Source organism: Platichthys flesus, chromosome 3, assembly GCF_949316205.1.
Source record: "Platichthys flesus chromosome 3, fPlaFle2.1, whole genome shotgun sequence".
Taxonomy (NCBI): Eukaryota; Metazoa; Chordata; class Actinopteri; order Pleuronectiformes; family Pleuronectidae; genus Platichthys; species Platichthys flesus.
The window spans coordinates 1,178,939-1,204,178 of NC_084947.1; the positions used below are offsets into that span (position 1 = coordinate 1,178,939).

Below are 25,240 nucleotides of genomic sequence, written 5' to 3' on the forward strand. Positions count from 1 at the left end.
TCACTATCAGTGAAAGGTTCCTCAGACCGATGGAGCAGAAGAGGAGATCTGGGTCTGGATCAATCTGAACCACGGTGAAAACACACGTTCAAACACAGAAGAGAATGAAAAGCTCTGGTGTGAAAACACTCAACATGTTGTCACCTGCCTCCTCTCACTGCTCGTCCAATGACACGGCTTCATGACACCTTCCACTTTGCATTGATCCTCTCATCAGGCTGATGGATTTGTTTACAGCAGGAGCTGAAGAGGTCGGAGACCAGGTCAGATGAGTCAGATTCAGACGATACAGTCTCAGTCGAGCGATTCTCAACTCAACCACAGCTTTTCACCACAGTAGAATTATTACATATATGAACTCAGCAGCTTTTGTCTGATGCATCAGTTTCTGTTTGAATCCACCAATAACAATGAAGACTGTGTTAGAAGGAGGACGTGTAATGATGAGAGACCGTCTTCAGTAAACAGAGTCTCTGAGAAGCAGCGAGGAGGAAGCCTCCCGTCAGCCGGGGGCTCGCTGGGATCTGCTGCTCGCTGATGTTGTGACTGAAAGAACACGATCTCAGATCAGTGACAGTGAGACGGGATGAGCAGGAGGTTTGTCGGGATGTGAGAGACACCGAGGAGGACACTGACATGTGGTGGGTATCATGTCGCTCTGAGGTTTGTGGAGCTCCTCCGTGGAGCTCAGGAAGTGAAGTGGAACAAATGCTGAGTGACACAGATCCTCGTCTCCGAACATCAGACCAGAGAAGACGAGGAGGAGGAGGAGGAGAAAGAGCTTCACCACCAACATGACAGCAAGTCAAACCGAGGCCAGAGTTCATCCTCTGAGGACCATGAATGTCTAAGAAGAACTTCCTGTCCTGTGTAATGGAGACTCACATCACACCTTCAGTGTGAGACCACAGGACATCTTTTCTTTCTGTGGCCATGAAACCCCCCCCCCCCCCGATCTATCATGTGAAATATGAATTTGTTGTTTTAATCATATAATGTTCAATGTCACTTATTCCTGTTATCATTCATTTATACTTAATAATAGTTTGTTCTCTATGAAGCCGATCCACGTCTTTGTGCAGAAACAACAACAAACAGAAATGAATCATCAGTTCCTTCACGACGCGGAGCTGCTCCGTGAATCAGAGGAAAGTTCATCCATCCTGACACATCCTCATTAAAACTGTTTGTAACAGCCAAGGCTGTCAGTGAGGTCACGTCTGACGAGCCGGCCTGCAGGTATCCGACTGTCAGAGACGCTCCTGTCCCCAGAATCACTCAAACACTTATTTAAAGCAGCAATGTTCTTAAACCTTAGAATAAAAACTGCTCCACAGACGTTTGAGAAGGTGAAGTACGAGTACGAGTTAGAGTCGGAGTGTCGGCTGGATTCGTGGATAAATACAACTGGGTATCGTCGTCATAACAATGAGAATTCCCTGATCAGTTTTCTAATGGAAGAATAGATGAGGTAAATGGAATCAGGCCGAGCACAGAGCCCTGAGGATCTACTGGACAGATTTCCATCTAACATGGTGGAAGAATGTGGTTTGGGTCGGGGGAGAATTCACCAGGGGTCAAATCCAGGGACGTTTTAAGCTTTTATCACTTTCTTTAACCTTTTCACTAATTTCACAGGAAAGTTCACGGGTTTGAAAAGGAATCAGACATAATCAGCCTCGTTTTTCTTCACCTTGTGGTTCGCGATGGAGCTGGAGTTGGTTTTCAAGTCGTGTTTCCTGATTCGAGCTAAATGAGCAGAAGGGTTCAAACCCTCTGGAGCTGAGCGCCGGCTCCTGAAGTGTTTCTGGTCGACATGTGGATGTTTGTGTCTCGTCCAGACTTCCTGCACCGATCCAAGCCGTCAGCGAACAGGTGTCTCCTGTTTCCTGGGTTATTTAGTCAAGGGCTTTCAGAGAGCGGTCCGGGGGGGGGGGGGGGACCTCAGCTTTGTTATCGTTTCATCAGCTCATCGCTCGTCTGGGAAAGGTCGGACTCCTGGACGGCTCCTCGCTCAGGTGTGAAGGCTCTCAGTGTCGTAGGGCTTAGCGGGTGAAGGAAATGTGATGTTAGCCTGATCCGCCACATCAGCCCCCCCCCCCGGCCTCTCCACCGAGCCTCAGAGTTTATACAACATATAGAGTTATCCTCATGTTACGCTCCGTGATGTCAGGCTGCCGCTCCCCCCCCTCTGCCTGCGTCATCAGCAGAGGTCGGAGTCTGAACCCGTGAACAAACAGACTCTCACCTTCACACAAAACACAGGAGAGAACCTGATTCCATCTTCAGACACAAGCTTCTTCTTTGTTTCTCATTTTTTTAAAGACACTCGAGCTTCACGGACCGTTTGGTTTCTGGAGTCTTTTCCTCTTTTTCATCCGTTTACTGAGATTCGCTCTCGGTTGTGTTTCTCACTGAAGTCTCTCAGAAACGCTGAGTCATTATTTTCTGACATTTTGAATTTAAACTTAAAGAAACACAAATGTCTTGAACCAGATTATAACTCAGTGTTGATTCCTTTGATTTGCATTTGTTGTTTTTCTGCGTTCAAAAAGTTGTGATTGACAGCTGAGACTGACTCCTGATTGGTCGAGGGCATCTATCAATTTGATCTCGATAGAGCAGCTCCATCCTCTCAAGATGGTGGCGCTTGTTGTCATCATGGCATTTTAGGTCATTCTGAATAGTGGGAGAAATTTCGTCCATCTTTATTTACGGACCTTGAATTGACGTGAACCAGATTATCTGGGGATGAATCCATCAGATTCACTGGTGGTATCGTAGAAGCAGTTTCCTGAGTTTCTCTGTCAGGACGTGATGCTGCATCTTGTTGCCTCCTCCCCCCCCCCCCCCCCCCCTCTGCAGTGCACAGAACAGAACCAACAGTTTTATTAATAATGAAACACAAAGATTTCTATTTGATGGCTCGGTCCTCTCTGTGATGCACTGACCCCACTTTGAGAAGAAAAAGGCTTTTTCAAGGAATGGTCTCCACTGAAGCGGGAGGAGAGCATCTCCCTTTGAAGAGGCTTTTATTGGATATGGAGCCTGAGAGCACCTGACCGCCATCTCAGCCCTTTTCTGTCCCACTAACACAGCAGGAGGTGCGTCCAACATTCACACATGTCAGAGCGAGGAGGACTCAAACTCAGCTCCTCAGTCCTCACGTGAGGTCACAGGAATTTGTCTTTTTGAATAAGTGAGAGGAAAACAAGGAGGTTTTGTTTGACACTGATCTCATCAGGTTCACAGACAGTGAACCTCAGGTGGTACACACAGAGTCCACAGGGAGACAGGTGAGGAGACAGAGGAGGAGACATGTGAGGAGACAGATGAGGAGACATGTGAGGAGACAGATGAGGAGACAGAGGAGGAGACATGCGAGGAGACAGATGAGGAGACATGTGAGGAGACAGGTGAGGAGACAGAGGAGGAGACATGTGAGGAGACAGATGAGGAGATATGTGAGGAGACAGATGAGACAGGTGAGGAGACAGGGGAGGAGACAGGTTAGGAGACAGATGAGATAGGGGAGGAGACAGGCGAGGACACATATGAGGAGACAGATTAAGAAACATGTGAGGAGACAGGTGAGACAGGGGAGGAGACAGGTGAGAATACAGATGAGACAGGTGAGGAGACAGGTGAGGATACAGGTGAGGAGACAGATGAGACAGGTGAGGAGAGAGGTGAGGAGACAGGTGAGGAGACAGATGAGACAGGTGAGGAGACAGATGAGGAGACAGGTGAGGAGACAGGTGAGACAGGTGAGAAGACAGATGAGACAGGTGAGGAGACAGGTTCCTGGTCCCTTGTCCCTGAACAGTCGAGTGTCTGTGTTGATCTGAACCAGATGGTTGACGTGAGCAGAGATTTGGTTTTTGCTCTTTTTCCTCCTGACGACAGTGAAGAGAAACTTCTGTGAATAAATAAAGGTCAGAAGTGTTTTCAGAGCCGAGGTCAGAATATTAATGTTAATGTTAATTTATGTGTAATGATGAATTGCAGCTGAAAACAAATAAAGCAGGAGATTGTTTCAATAAATCTGCATAAAAGTGAAGGTTAGAGACGTGACCTCCACCTGCTGAGCTTCTTCAGCTGCTCTCTGATCCACACTCAGGGATATAGATCCTGGAATAAGAGAAATAAAAGACACTAGATTTAAGTGAAGTAACATTTAATACACATCATAATGTTTGACAGGAGCATCATTCATTTAATCTAGAAGTTATTTAGACTATCAGCTGTGCTTTGGACCTGACCCTGATAAAAGTAATGTCAGGTTGGACACACACGTTTAGAAGAGTTGTTGTTTGGTTTTCTGTTTTCTGTTTTCTGCCTCAGTGAACATTTATTTCTTCAAACTCACCTGCTCCGTCCGGGAATCAAACCCGCGACCTCGGCTCACCCGCTGACTCACCCCGTCAGGAAGTTAAGACAGTACAGTCTCAAAGTTCAGTTGCACTTTTCCTCCAATGACACGGAGTCTCTGCTCCCAGCTGTCGTCCTGCATGTCGTCCAATCAGCTGATGAATATTCAGCGGCGGGTATTAGCATATTGTTCAGGATATTAGCATCGAGACGCTGACAGCAGCATCAGGGTGAGGGGAACTGATGAGTCAGAGGGGGGGAGGGGGGGGGGGAGTGGGCAGCTCCGGCCTGGGGGGGGCAGCGGGTCAGGATTCATCACGTCCACGACCACAGCTCGGCCTGATGGGAAGAAGGTGGCAGCAGAGGAGAAGATTCACAAGAATCAGATCCAGGACATGTTTTAAAATGGAGATCTGTGAGTCGTGGCCTCTGGTCGACAGACGAGCCGCTACAGACGAGCCGCTACAGACGACCTGCTACAGACAACCTGCTACAGACGACCTGGTACAGACAAGCCGCGACAGATGACCTGCTACAGACGAGCTGCTACAGACGAAATGCTACAGACGACCTGCTACAGACGAGCCGCGACAGATGACCTGCTACAGACGAGCCGCTACAGACGAGCCGCTACAGACGAGATGCTACAGACGAGCCACTACAGACGAGCCGCTACAGACGAGCCGCTACAGACGAGCCGCTACAGACAAACTGCGACAGACGACTTGCTACAGATGAGATGCTACAGACGAGCCGCTACAGACGACCTGCTACAGACGAGCCACTACAGACGACCTGCTACAGACGAGCCGCTACAGACGAGCTGCTACAGACGAGCCACTACAGACGACCTGCTACAGACGAGCCACTACAGACGACCTGCAACAGACGACCTGCTACAGACGAGCCACTACAGACGAGCTGCTACAGACGAGCCGCTACAGACGACCTGCTACAGACGAGCTGTGTCTCTGGACACGACTCAGAGCTTCATGCTCAGAAACGTGACGTCAGCCACTGAGTAAAGAAAAACTTTCTCCTGAGAAAGTTTTTACAGAGTCTGTGGAGAAGTGAAGTGATCAGGTGATCAGTATCAAGGTTCCGCCCCCAACCCCCCCTCCACCAGCCACAGCTGTCAATCAAGACCACATCAAAGCTTTTGTTACTTTGGTAAAAGGGCGTTAACTTTGCATAAATATGTATTTGAGCTTTATTCGGAAATGTGAACTTCTGGACACACAATGATACAAACACACTTTTCATCGTACCTTTGTCCCGAGTTACCTGAATGGGACAACCTGTTGACTTCCTGTTGTAGAACCAGTGGACTAACTGGTCGGCCCTGAAGCTCGGTGAGCCGTGTTCGACGTAGAGTTCTTCACTCTGTGGGATTGAAGCTGTGATCGGGTCTGGAGCTCAGCTGCAGCTTCTCGTCACTGGAAGTCTCTTCATGGACTCGCTGCTCGGCCGATCTGCAGTTACACTCACAGTCCACGCTCAAACACAAAGCAGCAGCTGCCAGGTGAGATGAAGCTCTCACATGGAAATGTGCTCAGAGATGGAGCCGATGCATTTTTCATGGTGGACACGGCAGCTCCTCTCACATGACGCCGGCTCTTCTTGTCCCGTGTGCTCGATGGGGCGTGCGACCTCGGGCTCAGATGCAATCTGCACCTCGCTCGCTGGAACCGGTTCAGCTCTGCAGGCAAAGTGACGTGATGTGTTTCATCCCTTTACCATAAAGATGGAGATATGAGGTGGAAAGTACAATTACACACATACTGCACTGAGGTACTATACGTACATATGGTAACTCTACTGCAACTTCAACGTATCTTATTTCAAAGGAGAATCACTCTGCAACAGAACTTCATCATTTCACAGTTATTAGCGATAACTAAACAATACGTGAGAATAACAACTGTTCAGATATATCTCAGGGTTATTGGACAAACTCATTTGCATGGTGTGTAGATTTAATGAGTATTTTACTTATTAGTATTTTGCCGTAAGTAAAGAGTCTTGAAACTTTTTACTTCAGAAACTCTTCTTACGCTGTCCTCTGGATCACAGACTTAAATGTTGCTCGTCTCGTTTCAGTCTGAAAACTCTTCTACGTTCTCTTCCTGATTGGTTCTCATCAGTCACATGACTCGACTACCAGTGAACACAAAGCTAACACTTCCTGTCAGTAACACTTCCACCTCGGCGTCGCTCAGAGAACAGAAATCCCTGCTCTGACTCTTCACCATCACTGTTATATATCGTTTTATACATGATCATATTTACAGTTTTATACATGATCATATTTACAGTTTTATACATGATCATATTTACAGTTTTATATATGATCATACATCCCAGTGGGACATGTGGACCTGCTGCTGGTGTCTGGTTCTGTACTGATCTACTGGAAGTGGCTGAATAATGCATCACATGATGGAAGTGAGAGAGTTGAACCTCAGCACTGACTCAACACACACTGTTTGTGTTGGACACATGATGTTTAGTCAGCACACCCCCGAGGCTGTTTGTTTACATGTTAACTTGGCATGTATATGGCGTGTATGAGCTCCACGTGACCAACATACAAACATAACAAGCAATCAACTCACTGCACGATGAGAGCGTAACCCAGGAGGATTCTGGGAAATGAGACAATAAGAACAGCAGCAATCACAGGAGAGAAAACTGACTTGAAATGAAACCAAATCAAATTTAAATTTGTTATACTACAGTAAATAAGGGAATGAATGATAATGAAATGGAATATTACTCCTTACATTAAGAATAATTCTGTCTTTATAAACAATAATATTATTATTATTAGGTCAAGGTATCCCACACTATATTTAACCTATTTTAAACTTTTAAACCTCTGTTTGTGCAGTGTTTCTTATAATAATAAAATAATGATGATTATCAAATCAGTATAGTGTTCTCGTGCTTCCCTTCAGTCTCTGACAGATCGTCCTCAGGAAGTGTCTCCAGGCCGAGGACTGCTCGTCTCTGTCAGTGTCTCATTAGGAGAGACTCGTCCTGGACGCTCAGCTGAACCTAACGAGCTGTTGGGCTGATCGCTGTCACCCTGAGCACAGGCAGCCATCCACCCCCCCCCCCCCCCCCCCCCGTGCCTGACGGGACGTTCAAGGGCAGAGCACATAGAGCAGATAGAGCAGATAGAGCACACAGAGCAGAGTGCAGCTCATCTCATTCACACACCACCATCTCCTGGTGCCAGAGGTCGACTCACTCTGCAGAGATCTACTGAGCGTGACCTCTGACCTTCTGACTCCTTACAAACCATTTTCGAGTGCGACTGAGGATCAGGCCACTGAGATTTCAAGACTAAAGTCCTAATATTAAAGTCATGATTTGTTTTCTTTATAAGAAAGTCACGACTTTATTCCTGTAATATTATGTTTTTTTTCCAAAGTATTTACAACTCAGTATCAGTGACCAATATGACATTTTCTCAGTTGTGATATAAAATCATTTTGCTGAATCGCTCCGGTCGCTCTACCTGCCTCACTACTGCCCTCTAGGTGAACTTAGTGACTCGGGCGTTAGCGGTGCGACTCCGTGGTCGACCTCCGACGCAGCGCTCAGCCACACTCAGGTCGGCCATGTTGTGGACTGATGGTTTCACTGCAGCTCTCACCGCCACTTTACCACCAATAAATAAAACATAGACTCCATCTTTCTTTCTATCCATCTATCTATATCACAAACGCACACACATGCATGCACACACGTACACGCACACAGGTACACAATGATCAGGACATACAACACAAAGTGGTGCTGTCGCATCAGAGCAGGACCACGACTCTAACGACCGTTCATCACAACGTTGCTCTATGTTTTCTATAGATTTCTACCCATGAGCTTTAAGGTGAGTTGGGATTTTATTTTTCTAAATGACATCACATCACAGGCTCACTTCCTGTCTGTGGTTTAAAACATCAGCTCAGAGTCATTAACGAGTGCAGTGATTCTATAGGTCGATCATTTACCAACACCAGTGAACCAGTGATGTTGAACTGGGATAATAACACAAACCAAAGTTATTGACTTTCTCTCAGCAGCTGCACGATGGAAACGATAAACAAGGATCAAATCCCAGAGGTCAAAGAAATCCATAAGTGTTCATGAGCAGAAACAGAGAGGTCAGAGGTCAGACCCTTCTGTCAGTCAGAATATATATGTTCTCACTAAATATATGAATAAAACAAACCACAAAACCGTTGTTGTTCCTCTGTTGTGTTCTGTGTGTTGCTGCCCCCTGGCGACTCAGCACAGTATTTCAACTGAGTGAAAGCTCAGCGACTCAGTGTTTCTACAGAAACTGTTAAACTGTTAAAGAGCTCCAGTAAAATAATGATAAATGTTTTCTCTGCTGCTCGTTGTTTGTTACTGATTCAAATCGATTCAAACATAAATTTCTCATTTTTGAAGATCGACTCTGGATCTAAGAGGTTGAGAACTAAGAAATCTGCTCTCGCTTATTTCAAACTAGAACAATTAAACATTTGATTTTAAAATATATAGAGAAGTTTTTGTGAATGTTTCTCCAGTAGCATTGACTTTAAACACATTAGATACAAATAAAAAAACTGGGGTTTAGTCTTAAAAACATCAACATGTTTGATTAATTAAAAAATATGAAATCAGTAAATTGTGACATTAAACCTGTGAAACAGCAAACTGACCAATAAACTGACCAATAAAGGTTTTGTCAGCAAAACATTTAACTGGAGAAACGAAGCAGTAAAAACTCATAAAGCTGAAAACTGATCAGTTGAAGCTGATTCTAAATTATTGATCACACAGAAGTTTTAAAGTTTTTAAATGTAAACAAAAATGTCAAAAATAAATTCATCATTCAAAGTGAAATCATGTTTATTCTTCCACAGATCTACAGCTCGTCGTGTGGCACCACAGCTTCTCCGTAGTTCGTCACCTGACTCTCAACAAACATCTCGTGTTTGTCCAGAATCTCCGCCTTGGTCAGTTTTCCATCCTGAAGAAGAAGAAGAGGTGAAAGTGAAACTCTTCATTTATTGACATTAACATTGATTGAATACGTTTTTTACAAACTAACTGTTGAGGGTGAGACTGAAGTGACCATTTGTTAAACTGTTTGAACAATAGAAAGTGAGATGGGAGTGAATCTGGACCTTGTTGGTGTCGGACTCCATCAGGAGCTGTTTGGCTTCAGAGTCGGCAGCGCTATAATTAGCCGGAAAAATCAACTGCATCAGTTCCTGTTTGTCCAGTTTCTCGTCTTTGTTTGTGTCTTGGATCTCCAGGAAGTCTCGACGTTGCTTTTCCATCAGTTCTGGATCGTTGTCATTGTTTCCTGGAGGGAACAGTACATCTGCAGCCAGGAACAAGTAATCAGATTACAGGAGAGTCAGATTCTGTCTGAGTCCAGTCTGGAGACAACGTTGGAATAATATTAATCCTTTATTGGCTCTTTACCACAAATTCAATTCAAAATGTATTCTGTGAAACCAAACCAGAGGGTTCAGAGTTAGGCTCCTCCTCCTCGTCCTCTTCCTCTACCTCCTCCACTTCCTCCTCCACCTCTTCCTCTTCCTCTACCTCCTCCACTTCCTTCACTTTCATCACTTCTTATACCTCCTCCATTTCCTCCTCCACCTATTCCACATCCTCTACCTCGTCCAACCCTTCGTCTTCCTCTACCTCATCCATTTCCTCGTCCACTTCCTTCAATTCCATCACTTCTTATACCTCCTCCACTCCCACCTCCACTTCCTCCTCCACCTCCTACTCTTCCTATATCTCCTCCACTTCCTCGTCCACTTCCTCCTCCAACTATTCCACGTCCTCTACCTCATCCACCTCTTCCTCTTCCTCTACCTCCTCCACTTCCTTCACTTCATCACTTCTTATACCTCCTCCATTTCCTCCTCCACTTCCTCCTCCACCTATTCCACATCCTCTACCTCGTCCAACCCTTCGTCTTCCTCTACCTCATCCACTTCCTCGTCCACTCCCTTCACTTCCATCACTTCTTATACCTCCTCCACTTCCTTCACTTCCTGTACCTTGTCCACCTCCTCCACTTCCTCCTCTACTTCCTCCACCTGCTCCACCTCTGAGGTCCATTTTAAACGTCTATTGTCCCTAAACCTTGAAAATTCTTCCTAGTTTACAGAACCTTCACACATTGAATGTATTTTATAAACAGTTGAGTTCTGAGTGAAAGTTGAGAGCGGAACTTTTTACCCATGAACTCGTTCAGGTCGATGAAACCGTCTCCGTTCTTGTCAAAGTCATCTATCGTTTCCTGTTCGTGCAAATTGAAATAAAAAGATGTGAATATATGACACTGAATGAGTGAGAATCAGCGACATCACAGCTCTCGGCGACATCACAGCTCTCGGTGACATCACAGCTCTCGGTGACATCACTCGCCTGAACCACGACGTCCCTCATGTGATGGAAGTTTTCCGGATGAAGGAAAGCGTTGAGCTCCTGCTTGTCGAGCTTCATGTCTGCGTCGGTGTCGGCGGCTCTGAAGCGTCGCTCCTCCTGCAGCATCTGGGGGACGTTGACATCTTCTTTCGTGAGAGGGTCGTCTGTGGGAGGTGAGGACAAACTGATCAGAGGTCGTGAGACGTCACGTGACTCAGCGTCTGATTGGTCGTTTCTTACTGATGTAGCTGCCGTACGTGACGTTCTTATACTCGTCCCAGCTGATCAGTCCGTCCCCGTCCGTGTCGAAGTCTCTCCACCGGTCCTCCACTTGTCCATCCGTGTAGTTCCTCTGAACGTTCTGGATCCAGGTCTTCAGTTCGTCCTCGGAGATGAAATCGTCTTTGTCCACGTCGATTCTGTCCACGAGGATTCTGCAGAGGGACACACAGTGAGGACAGTTCAGAGGCTTGGACAGAATTACATCACACGTCTGACATCATCGTAACAATGTGGTGACACGTGGGAATTAAAATGATTAACTGTTTTATTTCCAACACTACAACACGGACAGGTTGAACCTGTAGAACGAGTCGAGGTCACGTTAACCTGCCGAACAGGAAGTGAAGAGCTGAATGTTTCCAACAGAGGACACGTTTACAAGAAGACACACCTGAGCAGGAGACTCATGAGACACAGAGGACACGTACACACACGTCTGTGAAAGCGTCTTTTCCTCATTTCACCTGAACTCTGTGATTTGTCTCATTAAATCCACGAGGACGTTAAGTTGTCACCAGGTTGTTTGTTAACTACTGAACCGATCTCTGAAACCGTGAGGATGTAGAACTGCAGCAGATTGTGAGTGACAGGTTCACAGACCAAGAGGTGAGAGATGAGTGAAGAGAGAGAACTTCAGTGAAGCCACTCGCGGATACACAACTGATACTGTGACTCTGAGTGTCTGCGTGGATGGCAAAAACTTTACAGAGGTAACAAAGCAAAACACCAAGAGGCTGTAGGTCGTGAACTCACGCAAGCTGAGCGATGCTCTCCTCTGGGGCGAGCTGGTTGAAGCTTCTCGCTTCATCTGGTTCCAGAAGAGCTTCGTGCTCGTGCTCGTGGTCGTGCTCGTGGTCGTGGTCGTGGTCGTGGTCGTGGTCGTGGTCGTCCTCGAGGTGAGAGAGCGGCTCTTCCTCGAGGTGAGAGAGCGGCTCTTCCTCGAGGTGAGAGAGCGGCTCTTCCTCGAGGTGAGAGAGCGGCTCTTCCTCGATCACTCCACTCTTCTTCTCTGTTTGCTCGCTGCTGCCGAGGACGATGCAGGAGACGAAGCAGATCAGCAACAGACGGATCATCCTGAGACACATTTAGAGATTAAACATTAAACATCAAACACATCTACATATGTAATGTTTAAGTTCAAACACAAACATTTATAGATACAGAGATTAAACACTGTGATGTCATCATAATGTCACTGAGATGAATGCACCAATATTCAGATTCTTTTTTATGTGACCTCATTTTATGAAAATTATAATTTTCTTTCTTCTTTGAAAAGTAATTGAAACAAATTTTTTAAACTTTAGTTATGACATTTGTTAACTAACTTTAATCAAATAAAAATAAACAGCTGAACTCACCTGTCGTTTCACCTGCTCTCTATGTCTCTCTGTCTCTGTCTCTGTCTCTCTCTCTCTCTCTCTCTCTCTCTCTCTCTCTCTCTCTCTCTCTCTCTCTCCCTCCCTCCTCCCTCTCTCGGTTTCACTCTCCTTCCATCTCTCCCAATTTAATTGGTCCACCGCAGCATGTGCTGGATTCTCATTGGCTGTTGGTTTTATTCGGACCAATCAGCAGCATGAAATGAACAGTGTTGGCTTCACATCTTTAAAAAACAAAAGGAGGATTATTATTTATTCAGGTAGTATAGCTTTTTATTTCTGTGATATTTACAAAGGTGCTGAATTAATTCAGGTATATGAACATAGATGTAGTTAATGAAAACTATGTGCATATATTATCATCATATGAATATGAGCTGATGTGCAGACAGTCTTTATTTGTATTTTACAAACAGTTGCCAGGTTAGTTTCTTATTGGTCGAAAAGAGGTAAAGAAGTCATCATCTTGTCTTTTCTTCATCAATAAGAAATAGGGAGGGAGGGAGAAAGAAGGGAGGAGGGAAGGAAGGGAGGGAGAAAGAAGGGAGGAGGGAAGGAAGGGAGGGAGGGAGGGAGGAAGAAAGAAGGTTAGAGGGAGGAAGGGAGAAAGAAAGAACGTAGGAGGGGAGGATGGGAGAATGAAGGGAGGAGGGAAGGAATGAAGGAAGGGAGAAAGGGAGGGAGGGGGGAAGAAAGAAGGTAGGAGGGAAGGAAGGGAGAAAGAAGGAAGGGAGGAAGGGAGGGAGAAAGAAAGAAGGTAGGAGGGAAGAAAGGGAGAATGAAGGGAGGAGGGAAGGAAGGAAGGAAGGGAGAAAGGGAGGGAGGGGGGAAGAAAGAAGGGAGGAGGGAAGGAAGGGAGAAAGAAGGGAGGGAGTGAGAAAGAAATAAGGTAGGAGTGCAGGAGGAGGGGAGAAAAGAAGGGAGGGAGGAACAAAGCATCAACTTTCTCTTGTTTCTTGAAAGAACAAAAAAAACGCAAATTCTAAAGATTTTAAATGAAATGAAAGAAAATCTGTTCTGATTTAATGATAAAATCTGGTGCAGTGAACAATAAAAATGATGTGATTGGTTTTCTGATGATCACGTTCTCTCCCGAGACGCTGGACAACACCACTGTCAACATCTCTGGATGTCAGCCAGTTGTGAGAAGAGTTTCTCTGAGGAGGACGGACCAGGTTTCTGTGACAATCAAGTGATTAATGTTACTTTCTACTTATTGTTGTCCTTTGACCATTTTTGTCGGCCAACAATAAAAAATTAAATACTATGAAGATGGACCACTTCTATGTTTCAGTTACACTAGAAACAGGAGGCGATTAGCTTAGCTAAGCATAAAGCCGGGAAACGGGGGGGTTAAATAGTTACCTGGCTAACAGCCTAAAGACGGACGGCATGGCAGCTCAAAACAGCTCAATGACCCCCTGGTGGCTGGCTGCAGTACAGTTCATTGACTCCACCTCCTCCATGTTAGCAGGTGGGACATGATCTAAACAAAACGAGGGGAAAAATCCAAGCAGATGTTGAAATATCTAACACATCCAGCAGGTGGCACTAAGACATCACCAACTGCACAATGTAAAGAAGATCCTACAGTAAAGATCAAGTCTTATTCGTTGAGCTCACCACATAAATAATTAATTCTCCACATATTAAATACAAAGAATAAAATAACCAGTTTTGAGTTTATTGATGGACAATTCAAATCGAGAGGTCAGACAGGTCATCATGTGACTTAGTGACATCTGGAAACTGATCAAACTGATGAAGACCATGAGATGTCGTTGAAGGAAAAGCTGCAGAGTCAAGATTATTTTTATTTATAGAGTTTTCCTTCGAACTAAGAAGAAGTGATGAAGTGATTTATTTCTTCTTTCTGTGGCGAAAGGAGATTCTTTTATTTCCTGTAGGAATTCTGTGATTAGCAGCTGACGCACTTCAGGTCATTGAGTGAGATAGTGTGAACAACAAAAGAGCCGATGATAAGTCACGTCCTTATCAGCCTGTTGTCCTTTACACGTTAATAATCCTGAATCTTATCCTGGATTTATCTGCCCTCAGGTGACACTAGATCAAGAGAACAGCACGATCACTTTACAGAGGAGGTTACTAATGGACTTTAAAACAAGAGCAACAAAGAGAAACAAATCACAAACAAACCAAACTAACAAGTGAACCAACCAACAAACAAAACTACAAAACAACTAACAAACTCACCAACTCACCAACAAACCTATAAACCAAGAAATTAACTAACCAACACAACCACTAACCAGCAAATAAACCAACAAACAAAACTACACAACAACTAACAAACTCACCAACTCACCAACAAACCTATAAACCAAGAAATTAACTAACCAACACAACCACTAACCAGCAAATAAACCAACAAACAAAACTACACAACAACTAAAAACCCACCAACAAACCTACAAACGAAGAAATAAACGAACCAACACAACAACAAACCAACATTCACAAGAAAGAAAATCTTACAAACATACTCCAAAGAACTAATGAGCGGCAGCCACCAGTCCTCATCAGCTGTGACCAGGCACGTTGCACCAGTTTGTGTTGATTGGTCAAAGTCAGCGCGTGATTATGATTCAGTCATAAATCAGGTTTATAAAGCAGCAGGTGATGGAGCCAGTGGGGGAGCGGCTGTGAAGGTGAGTGCTGCTCAGGCTCGTTCACTTATACTGATGTGATTAGTACAGTTTGATTTTTACACTATTGTTTTGTTACAATGTTTCAGCTAAAGACTCAATTACAAATAAATCATAATTATTGTTGCACTATAATAATATATATGAATAATAGTTGTTTAATTAAAATAGATAGACTTTAGATCATCGTCATATGTGAATATGATAATAAATAATACACTATACTCATGATATTCAAAGCCTTACATTATTGTGCTTAAAGAAAAGTTTGATAAAACGGACTATTATTAGTGTGAATGGTGAATAACAACAGGGATGAATTACTGAGGGTGGATTTTCAAATATTAGATTTTCATAGTAAATTGTAAATGGACACAAACAGTTTTTTAAAAGTTGTTATTTATACATTAAGTATTGTTTCAACTTACGTACTATTACACACTCAGGTCTGCTCATGTTGTCACATGAATAAAGCATGTTCTAGGTAACTATGGTTAGTCAGACAATGTTCAACATTAGAAATAATGAACAAGATTAAAAACATTAACGGTGAAAGATACAGAATAGGATTGAAAAATGTTAAACTAAATCTGACAAAATACATGAGTACAATATGTAGTTTTATTAGTAGTATTATTTTAGGGGAGTTTGTCTCCAGTGCTCAGTCCAGAGGAAACGATGGAGTCGTCTACTCTCATGTCTAAAGTTTAAGTGTTTAAATCCTGATTCTGTACAAAACTGATTTAATATTATTGATGATAAAGATGTGGAATTGAATGGTGTTTGAATCCCAGATGAAGCTGTCCCTGTTGCTGCTGTGGGGCCTGATGGCTCTGACCTCAGCCAGTCTGCAGGACATCGTGAAGAAGAGCTCGCAGCTCAGGAAAGGTGAACCCTCAGATTATTGAGACATAAACATGTTTAGACGATTAATCATTTCTAATGCAGATGTTTTCTTTTCTGGAAATTCGTTAGTTTTTAGTTTTTGCTGAATCTTGTAAATATTCAAACAAACAAACAAACGTGGCTGAAAACATTATGATTTTAACCGATGTGATGACAAAAAATATATATTAGAAACATTAATTTCTCATATACATTAATTTAATGAAGCCCATGTCCCATACGCTAACATGGAGGTAGGGTTTGTAACCTACACTGCCTCCAGCCACCAAGGGGCTTTATTTAAGTGGAGAAATTTTGGCTTCACTTTCAGGAGCTGTCATGTCGTCCATCTTTATTTTAGAGATAATACCATGAGATGAACTTGTGGTTTAACATGTGAACTTTTATCTTCCCAGTTTCTTTACTGAACCCAGAGCTGGAGGACCTGGAGCCTCAGTCCACCGGTAATAACTTGGTGACGAGTCCTCTGACCCCCCCCGACCTGGAGCAGCAGCAAGACCTGCCTTCCTCCTACATGTTCACCGATAACGTGAACCTGGAGTGGCAGGCCTGGACCGGCTCTCTGCCCAACGGAGCTGTCTCCATATACAACGGCTACACCGAGCGCCAAGACTACATCTGCAAATACCGGTGTGAAGCCGGCTTCTACAGCCCCAGCCTGGGCCCCTACTGCCGTTACCCCTATGGAGACCGTGAGTACTACGCCCCCAAGTTTGAGCTGCTGGCCAACAAAGACAACTTTGAGTTCCTGGAGTGGAAGGAAGGCTCCTACGGTTCAGTGCCGCCGAATTCAGTCAGAACCTGCCCAGGTGTCGGCATCTACGTTGGCAAGAACAAGTACGGTCTGGGGAAGGTGGTTCCCCAGTTCGAGGCCTTCTTCCTGCCTTGGGAAGGCGACGAGTATTGGTACAAGAAGTACCAGGTCTTGGCCATCAACAAGGACGCCTACACCCAGCACATCAGTGACGTCAAGTACGCCATCGACGAGGTCGCCATCTTCCAGTATCCTCCTGAGACCATGCGTATGTCCGGGGTCACCAACAACGAGTGCCAGGCGGTGGTGAAGACAGTCACCATCTCAAAGACCTCAGAGGTGGAGACCACGTGGGACATCGGCCGATCCACCATGCTCGGCATCACAGGCAGCATCACCGCCAAAATCCCGTTCATCGGCTCCGGGGGCATCGAACTGGGCGGCGAGAAGACGCTGACGTTCAACAAGGGAACCACCGTGGTGGAGTCGCTCAGCCACTCGGTGTCTGTGGAGCTCACGGTTCCACCGAACCACTCCTGCACAGTCCGCATGGAAGGTCGCAAGATGAAGGCTGATATCCCCTACACGGCTCGGCTCAGCCGCACCTACCGAAACGGAGACACCCAGTGGACCTCCATCACCGGGACGTACGACGGGGTCCAGATCGGAGAAGTGCGGGCGGTGGTGGAGCGCTGCGAACCGGTGGTCGATGCCAAGCCGTGTCCTTAATGAGAGAATCAACATCTGCTGTTTGTTGTGTTCAAAACTAATAAAGTGTCTCAATAAGAACAAATCCCACAAATCAAAACCTCCTCCTTTGTTTTCACAAACTCTTTACCAGCACTAAATAAAATACAAAAATACAATGTAAAATATATATATATACATATAACGTTCACTGATTAAACAGTTTTGACTGATTATTCCTTCTATTCCTGAACTACAATGCAGAAAAACATTTTTTGTCCACAACATTGATCTGAGATTTTTTATTGTACAGATAAACAGTTACTATTAAATCATTAAAAATAAGTAAACCAGTTCTGTTACTTCACATTGAAACATACAGTCACTGATCCTCTTTATATAAAGTCAGTGATCATCTTTATATACAGTCAGTGATCATCTTTATATAAAGTCAATAATCATCTTTATATAAAGTCACTGATCATCTTCATATACAGTCACTGATCCTCTTTATATACAGTCACTGATCATCTTTATATACAGTCAGTGATCATCTTTATATACAGTCACTGATCCTCTTTATATACAGTCACTGATCCTCTTTATATACAGTCACTGATCATCTTCATATACAGTCACTGATCCTCTTTATATACAGTCACTGATCATCTTTATATACAGTCACTGATCCTCTTTATATACAGTCACTGATCATCTTTATATACAGTCAGTGATCATCTTTATATACAGTCACTGATCCTCTTTATATACAGTCACTGATCCTCTTTATATACAGTCACTTATCATCTTCATATACAGTCACTGATCATCTCTATATACAGTCACTGATCATTTTTATATAAATTGACTGATCATCTTTATATAAAGTCACTGATCATCTTTATATACAGTCACTTATCATCTTTATATACAGTCACTTATCATCTTTATATACAGTCACTGATCATCTTCATATACAGTCAGTGATCATCTTTATATACAGTCACTGATCCTCTTTATATACAGTCACTGATCATCTTTATATACAGTCAGTGATCATCTTTATATACAGTCACTGATCCTCTTTATATACAGTCACTGATCCTCTTTATATACAGTCACTTATCATCTTCATATACAGTCACTGATCATCTCTATATACAGTCACTCATCATCTTTATATACAGTCACTGATCATTTTTATATAAATTGACTGATCATCTTTATATACAGTCACTGATCATCTTTATATACAGTCACTGATCATCTTTATATAAAGTCACTGATCATCTTTATATACAGTCACTGATCCTCTTTATATACAGTCACTGATCCTCTTTATATACAGTCACTGATCATCTTTATATACAGTCACTGATCATCTTTATATACAGTCACTGATCATCTTTATATACAGTCACTGATCATTTTTATATAAATTGACTGATCATCTTTATATAAAGTCACTGATCATCTTTATATAAAGTCACTGATCATCTTTATATACAGTCACTGATCATCTTTATATACAGACACTGATCATCTTTATATTCAGTCACTGATCATCTTTATATAAATTGACTGATCATCTTTATATACAGTCACTGATCATCTTTATATACAGTCACTGATCATCTTTATATACAGTCACTGATCATCTTTATATACAGACACTGATCATCTTTATATTCAGTCACTGATCATCTTTATATAAATTGACTGATCATCTTTATATACAGTCACTGATCATCTTTATATACAGTCACTGATCATCTTTATATAAAGTCACTGATCATCTTTATATACAGTCACTGATCATCTTTATATACAGACACTGATCATCTTTATATTCAGTCACTGATCATCTTTATATAAATTGACTGATCATCTTTATATACAGTCACTGATCATCTTTATATACAGTCACTGATCATCTTTATATACAGTCACTGATCATTTTTATATAAAGTCACTGATCATCTTTATATACAGTCACTGATCATCTTTTTATACAGTCACTGATCATTTTTATATAAATTGACTGATCATCTTTATATAAAGTCACTGATCATCTTTATATCAAGTCACTGATCATCTTTATATACAGACACTGATCATCTTTATATTCAGTCACTGATCATCTTTATAAACAGTCACTGATCATCTTTATAAACAGTCACTGATCATCTTTATATAAATTAACTGATCATTTTTATATAAATTGACTGATCATCTTTATATAAAGTCACTGATCATCTTTATATAAAGTCACTGATCATCTTTATATACAGTCACTGATCATCTTTATATACAGACACTGATCATCTTTATATTCAGTCACTGATCATCTTTATATAAATTGACTGATCATCTTTATATACAGTCACTGATCATCTTTATATACAGTCACTGATCATCTTTATATACAGTCACTGATCATTTTTATATAAAGTCACTGATCATCTTTATATACAGTCACTGATCATCTTTATATACAGTCACTGATCATTTTTATATAAAGTCACTGATCATCTTTATATACAGTCACTGATCATCTTTTTATACAGTCACTGATCATTTTTATATAAAGTCACTGATCATCTTTATATACAGTCACTGATCATCTTTTTATACAGTCACTGATCATTTTTATATAAAGTCACTGATCATCTTTATATACAGTCACTGATCATCTTTATATACAGTCACTGATCATTTTTATATAAATTGACTGATCATCTTTATATAAAGTCACTGATCATCTTTATATAAAGTCACTGATCATCTTTATATACAGACACTGATCATCTTTATATTCAGTCACTGATCATCTTTATAAACAGTCACTGATCATCTTTATAAACAGTCACTGATCATCTTTATATAAATTAACTGATCATTTTTATATAAATTGACTGATCATCTTTATATAAAGTCACTGATCATCTTTATATAAAGTCACTGATCATCTTTATATACAGACACTGATCATCTTTATATTCAGTCACTGATCATCTTTATATACAGTCACTGATCATCTTTATATACAGACACTGATCATCTTTATATTCAGTCACTGATCATCTTTATATAAATTGACTGATCATCTTTATATACAGTCACTGATCATCTTTATATACAGTCACTGATCATCTTTATATACAGTCACTGATCATTTTTATATAAAGTCACTGATCATCTTTATATACAGTCACTGATCATCTTTTTATACAGTCACTGATCATTTTTATATAAATTGACTGATCATCTTTATATAAAGTCACTGATCATCTTTATATACAGTCACTGATCATCTTTATATTCAGTCACTGATCATCTTTATAAACAGTCACTGATCATCTTTATATTCAGTCACTGATCATCTTTATATAAAGTCACTGATCATCTTTATATACAGTCACTGATCATTTTTATATAAATTGACTGATCATCTTTATATAAAGTCACTGATCATCTTTATAAACAGTCACTGATCATCTTTATATAAATTAACTGATCATTTTTATATAAATTGACTGATCATCTTTATATAAAGTCACTGATCATCTTTATATAAAGTCACTGATCATCTTTATATACAGACACTGATCATCTTTATATTCAGTCACTGATCATCTTTATAAACAGTCACTGATCATCTTTATAAACAGTCACTGATCATCTTTATATAAATTAACTGATCATTTTTATATAAATTGACTGATCATCTTTATATAAAGTCACTGATCATCTTTATATAAAGTCACTGATCATCTTTATATACAGACACTGATCATCTTTATATTCAGTCACTGATCATCTTTATATACAGACACTGATCATCTTTATATTCAGTCACTGATCCTCTTTATATACAGACACTGATCATCTTTATATACAGTCACTGATCCTCTTTATATACAGTGATTTGAATCTGTGTACCACCAGTGAAATAGAAGCACTGACCCTCAGATGAAACCTCTCACCCTGGTTCCTCACAGTCCTCTTTGGAACATTAATAAATAAACTGATAATAACTTTGTTTATAACTTTCTGCCTCAAGGACGAACACAGTCGATCGTCACATCAGCGATTTCCACCGATACGGCTGTGATGGGAGAACTGGTTTAATCTTGGCAGCCGGAGACATGACACAACATGGACCTTCTTAATCGATGAGCCACCATTACAGGAGATGGTAATCGCGCTGTTCCCAGTCTGAGCTTATCTGACCGTACAGTATCTGGCATCGATGGAGAAAGAGCGCCGCAGCACTTTGGACATCGTGTGATCAGCGGATCCCCCGATAGATACAGGACGTTAAATCCAGGATAACTTATTTATGAAGCACTTTGAACGGTCTCATAAAAGAGTCGGAGGCAGAACAGGGATCAATAAAGAATCCTGTTATCACCATTAATACTGTGTCTTCGCTCCGGGAGCTGCAGGTGGATCCTGGTCAAGGTCAAACAGCCTGAAGGGTTTAATGGAAGTCACGCAACACACGAGCTTCTACTAATATATATAAACTTGGGACAGGAGGATCTTAATATACAATCAATATGTGCTCGCAAAAATAAAGATGGACAACACTTCCTCCCACTATGAATCCAAAATGTCCTGCACAAGATCAACCAGGGGATGGAGACGTCTCAGCTGTCAATCATGACGTTTTACCCCTTTTTCATATCCTCAAAAGAACTGATGCTGAATCAAGCTGCAGCAGATTAGACCCACTCATGATCCTCAGCTTCTAAATGTGACTGATTCCATCAAGATCCATGAATTATTCTCTTACAAAGAGAAACAAGTTGCTGGATCTGCACCAAAGTCTAATGACTCAACACTTTGGTGAAGATCATAGTTTTTAGACGATCTTGCTCACAAACAAACAAACAAACAAACAAACAAAGAAACGGAGCGAGGTGAAAACATAACCTCCTTGGTGGAGATAATGAAGACTCTGATTTCAGAGCTACGTTTTGAGTGTGGTCAATGCCCCGTCCACTAACATGGGGTTTATGAACTATGGAGGAGCCACCAGGAGGCGATGGAGATTCTCCTTTTACTGAGCCGTCATGTTGTCCTTCTTTATTTACACTTTATGAAATAAATCAAACACACTCAGTCCTTGAAGGAGTTTTAAAGTAAAGTCAGAGGCGTCTCTGGTCATCAACACAAACACTATCAGGATTGAGCTCTGGGTCATGGAAGCTGCTCGCGCTGCTGTTTTATGGTCGGGGGGGGGGGGGGGGTGATAAGCCTGATGTGTTTTTAAACCTGAGTTCACACTGAGCCGGCGTCACTGCCTCAGGAACCTGTCCAGGTAAAAACCGATCCTCACACTACTTCTCATGATTAACGACAACTCTCTGTCAAACTGATCATCGATCAATAAACAGATCAAAACAGTTCATCTGAAGAAAATGCTGCAGATTTATTTAAACTGTTTTTACAATAATAATGAATGACATATCTGGTTTATACATGTAGAACAACTTTCTTTATGCCACATGTAGGGACCTGCACTTTGTCTGTACTTCTGTAAATTTCCTGCAACGATCCGACTTGACAATATTTTTTAAAGGGACCGAAGAACATTTTTCTGTACATTTATGTTTTCAGATTCTTCGACACAAAACATGTTTCACTCGTGCATCTTTAGATACAATATGTTCAAACTAATTTTTAAAGGAGCGTTACACTAGATCTGATTTTTAATGTCTCAGTAGTAAAGATAATAAAACCTGCAGATAATTAAACACATAATTAATTGATATAAACACAAGCAATAAATAGTTAATGGTATTAAAGCAAATGAGTATATATATTCAGTTATAGTCTACAAAAAGTAACATTGCACATTGTTTATTTTATATTTATGTTCGTGTGGATTAAATTATTCTAAAGGATAAATAAAAGAGAAAGTTGATGTTATTATGTTATATTAAACATTAAAGCTTTTAGCCAAAAATAAACTAAAATCTCAAACCATCGTTCAAACGAATAGAAGCATTTCTTTAACCAGCGCCTGGTTTCATATTGTTTCTTTATTCAACCAGGAGAAGACGTGAGTGGGAACAAACCCTCTTTGTCATGAGCTCAGTTAATGGTTCAGTGTGATGTTGTGTTTTGGTTGTTGATCCAGATGAGTTGGTGCGTGGCTGTCGTCCTGACGGTGCTGCAGCTCTGCAGCCCGGCGCTGCAGTCCGACCCACAGCTCCACGTCTCCCGGCTGCAGGACGGGCAAGAGAAACCCAGTGAGTCACATCGTAGTCAGAATTAAGACTCAATAAATCAGCACCAGGTCAACAACTGCTCCATGTCTTTTAAATCTATGCCTTTAGACCCAGAGTCATTTTCTCTGTCTTGTCCTGTAGCGCTGTGGCTTAACCCCGAAAAGGAAGATGTTGTTCCTTCTCGTGAAGTCATCAACCCTCCGTACGTTAGAGACTTCCCAGAAGCTGAGACCACCCCTCAATCCTTCCCCATGTTCGACGAACACGTCAACCTCAAGTGGGTCACGTGGAACCGCTCTGTCCCCAACGGGGCCGTGGCCATCTTCAACGGCTACACCGAACGCACCGACTACGTTTGCAAGGTGAACTGCGAGGCCGGTTTCTACACCCCCAGCCTGGGAGGCTTCTGCCAGTACCCCTACGCCGACAAAGAGTATTCATCCTCCAGGTTTGACCTGCTGGTCAACGTCGACCACTTTGAGTTCCTGCACTGGGTTGAAGACTCGTACGGATCCGTCCCCACGTTTTCGGTGAGAACCTGCCCCGGCTCAGACATCTACGTGGGGAAGAACAAGTACGGACTTGGCAAAGTGGTGACCCAACACAAGGCCTTCTTCCTCCCCTGGGAGGGCGACGAGTACTGGTACAAGTCCTACCAGGTCCTGGCGATCGACAGGGAGGTCTACAGCCAGCACATCTCCCACGTGGAGTACGCCGTCGACAAGATGGAGCTGTTCCATCAACCTCCCGAAGCCCTGAAGCTCGCCAAGGTCACCAACCTGGAGTGCAGGGACGTGGTGAAGGTGGTGCACCTGGAGAAGACCAGCACGGTGGAGAAGAGCTGGGACATCGGGAGGCAAACCCGCAACAGCTCCGTCTCAACCATGAAGGCTAAAGTGCCCATCATCAGCCCGGGGACGGTGGACTTCACCAAGGAGCAGACGGTGACCTTCTCCGAGGGAACCACCACGGTGGAGAGCATCAGCCACTCGGTCTCTGTGGAGCTGCTGGTCCCACCCAACCACTCCTGCACTGTGATGATGGAAGGACGCAAGATGACCGCTGACCTCCCCTTCACCGCCAGGCTGAGCAGGACCAACCTCCAGGGAGAGACCCGCTGGACGTACATGACGGGCACCTACAGCGACGTGAACGTCGGTGAGATCAACGCTGTGGTGGAGCGGTGCCAGCCGGTGCCTGAGGCTGACCCCTGCCCCTCGGCTCAGGACTGAGGATCCGTCTGAGCCACGTGATTCACAAAAATAAAAACTGAGAAAAACTCTGTTTTCTGAATAAAACACGTTAAAATTAAGAAGTTCTTTGTCTTCAATTTGTTACTTCTCTCACAATTTAAATTTTTTTAATTTGAGGAAAATGTTCTTTAACAATAAAAACATCAATGAATACTGTGAATGTGAAACAAAGAATTTTCAGTGAAAAATAAATATAGACATTTAAAACTGTTTAAAAATCCATGTTTTATTTGATTATATTTGTAGATCTTTATTTTAT

At 42.5% G+C, this 25,240-nt stretch overlaps 3 protein-coding genes across 4 annotated transcripts; 2 read left to right on the forward strand and 1 right to left on the reverse strand.

Annotated features, from left to right (window-relative positions):
- Window positions 1-9,255: 9,255 nt before the first annotated feature.
- Window positions 9,256-14,035, reverse strand: LOC133936101 (calumenin-A-like). Its single transcript, XM_062381299.1, has 8 exons — window positions 13,842-14,035; window positions 12,459-12,700; window positions 11,851-12,171; window positions 11,056-11,249; window positions 10,816-10,979; window positions 10,627-10,687; window positions 9,552-9,751; window positions 9,256-9,394 (listed from the first exon to the last, which is right to left on the reverse strand). Exons 3-8 carry the CDS (start codon window positions 12,168-12,170, stop codon window positions 9,290-9,292), a joined length of 1,044 nt encoding a protein of 347 aa, XP_062237283.1. The 5' UTR covers window position 12,171; window positions 12,459-12,700; window positions 13,842-14,035; the 3' UTR covers window positions 9,256-9,289.
- A 1,088-nt stretch (window positions 14,036-15,123) lies between these two features.
- Window positions 15,124-17,596, forward strand: LOC133936069 (natterin-3-like). Its single transcript, XM_062381297.1, has 3 exons — window positions 15,124-15,145; window positions 15,937-16,030; window positions 16,444-17,596. Exons 2-3 carry the CDS (start codon window positions 15,937-15,939, stop codon window positions 17,529-17,531), a joined length of 1,182 nt encoding a protein of 393 aa, XP_062237281.1. The 5' UTR covers window positions 15,124-15,145; the 3' UTR covers window positions 17,532-17,596.
- A 5,189-nt stretch (window positions 17,597-22,785) lies between these two features.
- Window positions 22,786-25,043, forward strand: LOC133936043 (natterin-3-like). Of its 2 annotated transcripts, XM_062381295.1 has the most exons (3): window positions 22,786-22,815; window positions 23,638-23,749; window positions 23,870-25,043. In XM_062381295.1, exons 2-3 carry the CDS (start codon window positions 23,638-23,640, stop codon window positions 24,958-24,960), a joined length of 1,203 nt encoding a protein of 400 aa, XP_062237279.1. In that variant the 5' UTR covers window positions 22,786-22,815; the 3' UTR covers window positions 24,961-25,043. The 2 variants fall into 2 exon arrangements, with proteins under 2 accessions (XP_062237279.1, XP_062237278.1); XM_062381294.1 differs by lacking the exon at window positions 22,786-22,815 and having other exon boundaries at window positions 23,590-23,749.
- Window positions 25,044-25,240: the final 197 nt, after the last annotated feature.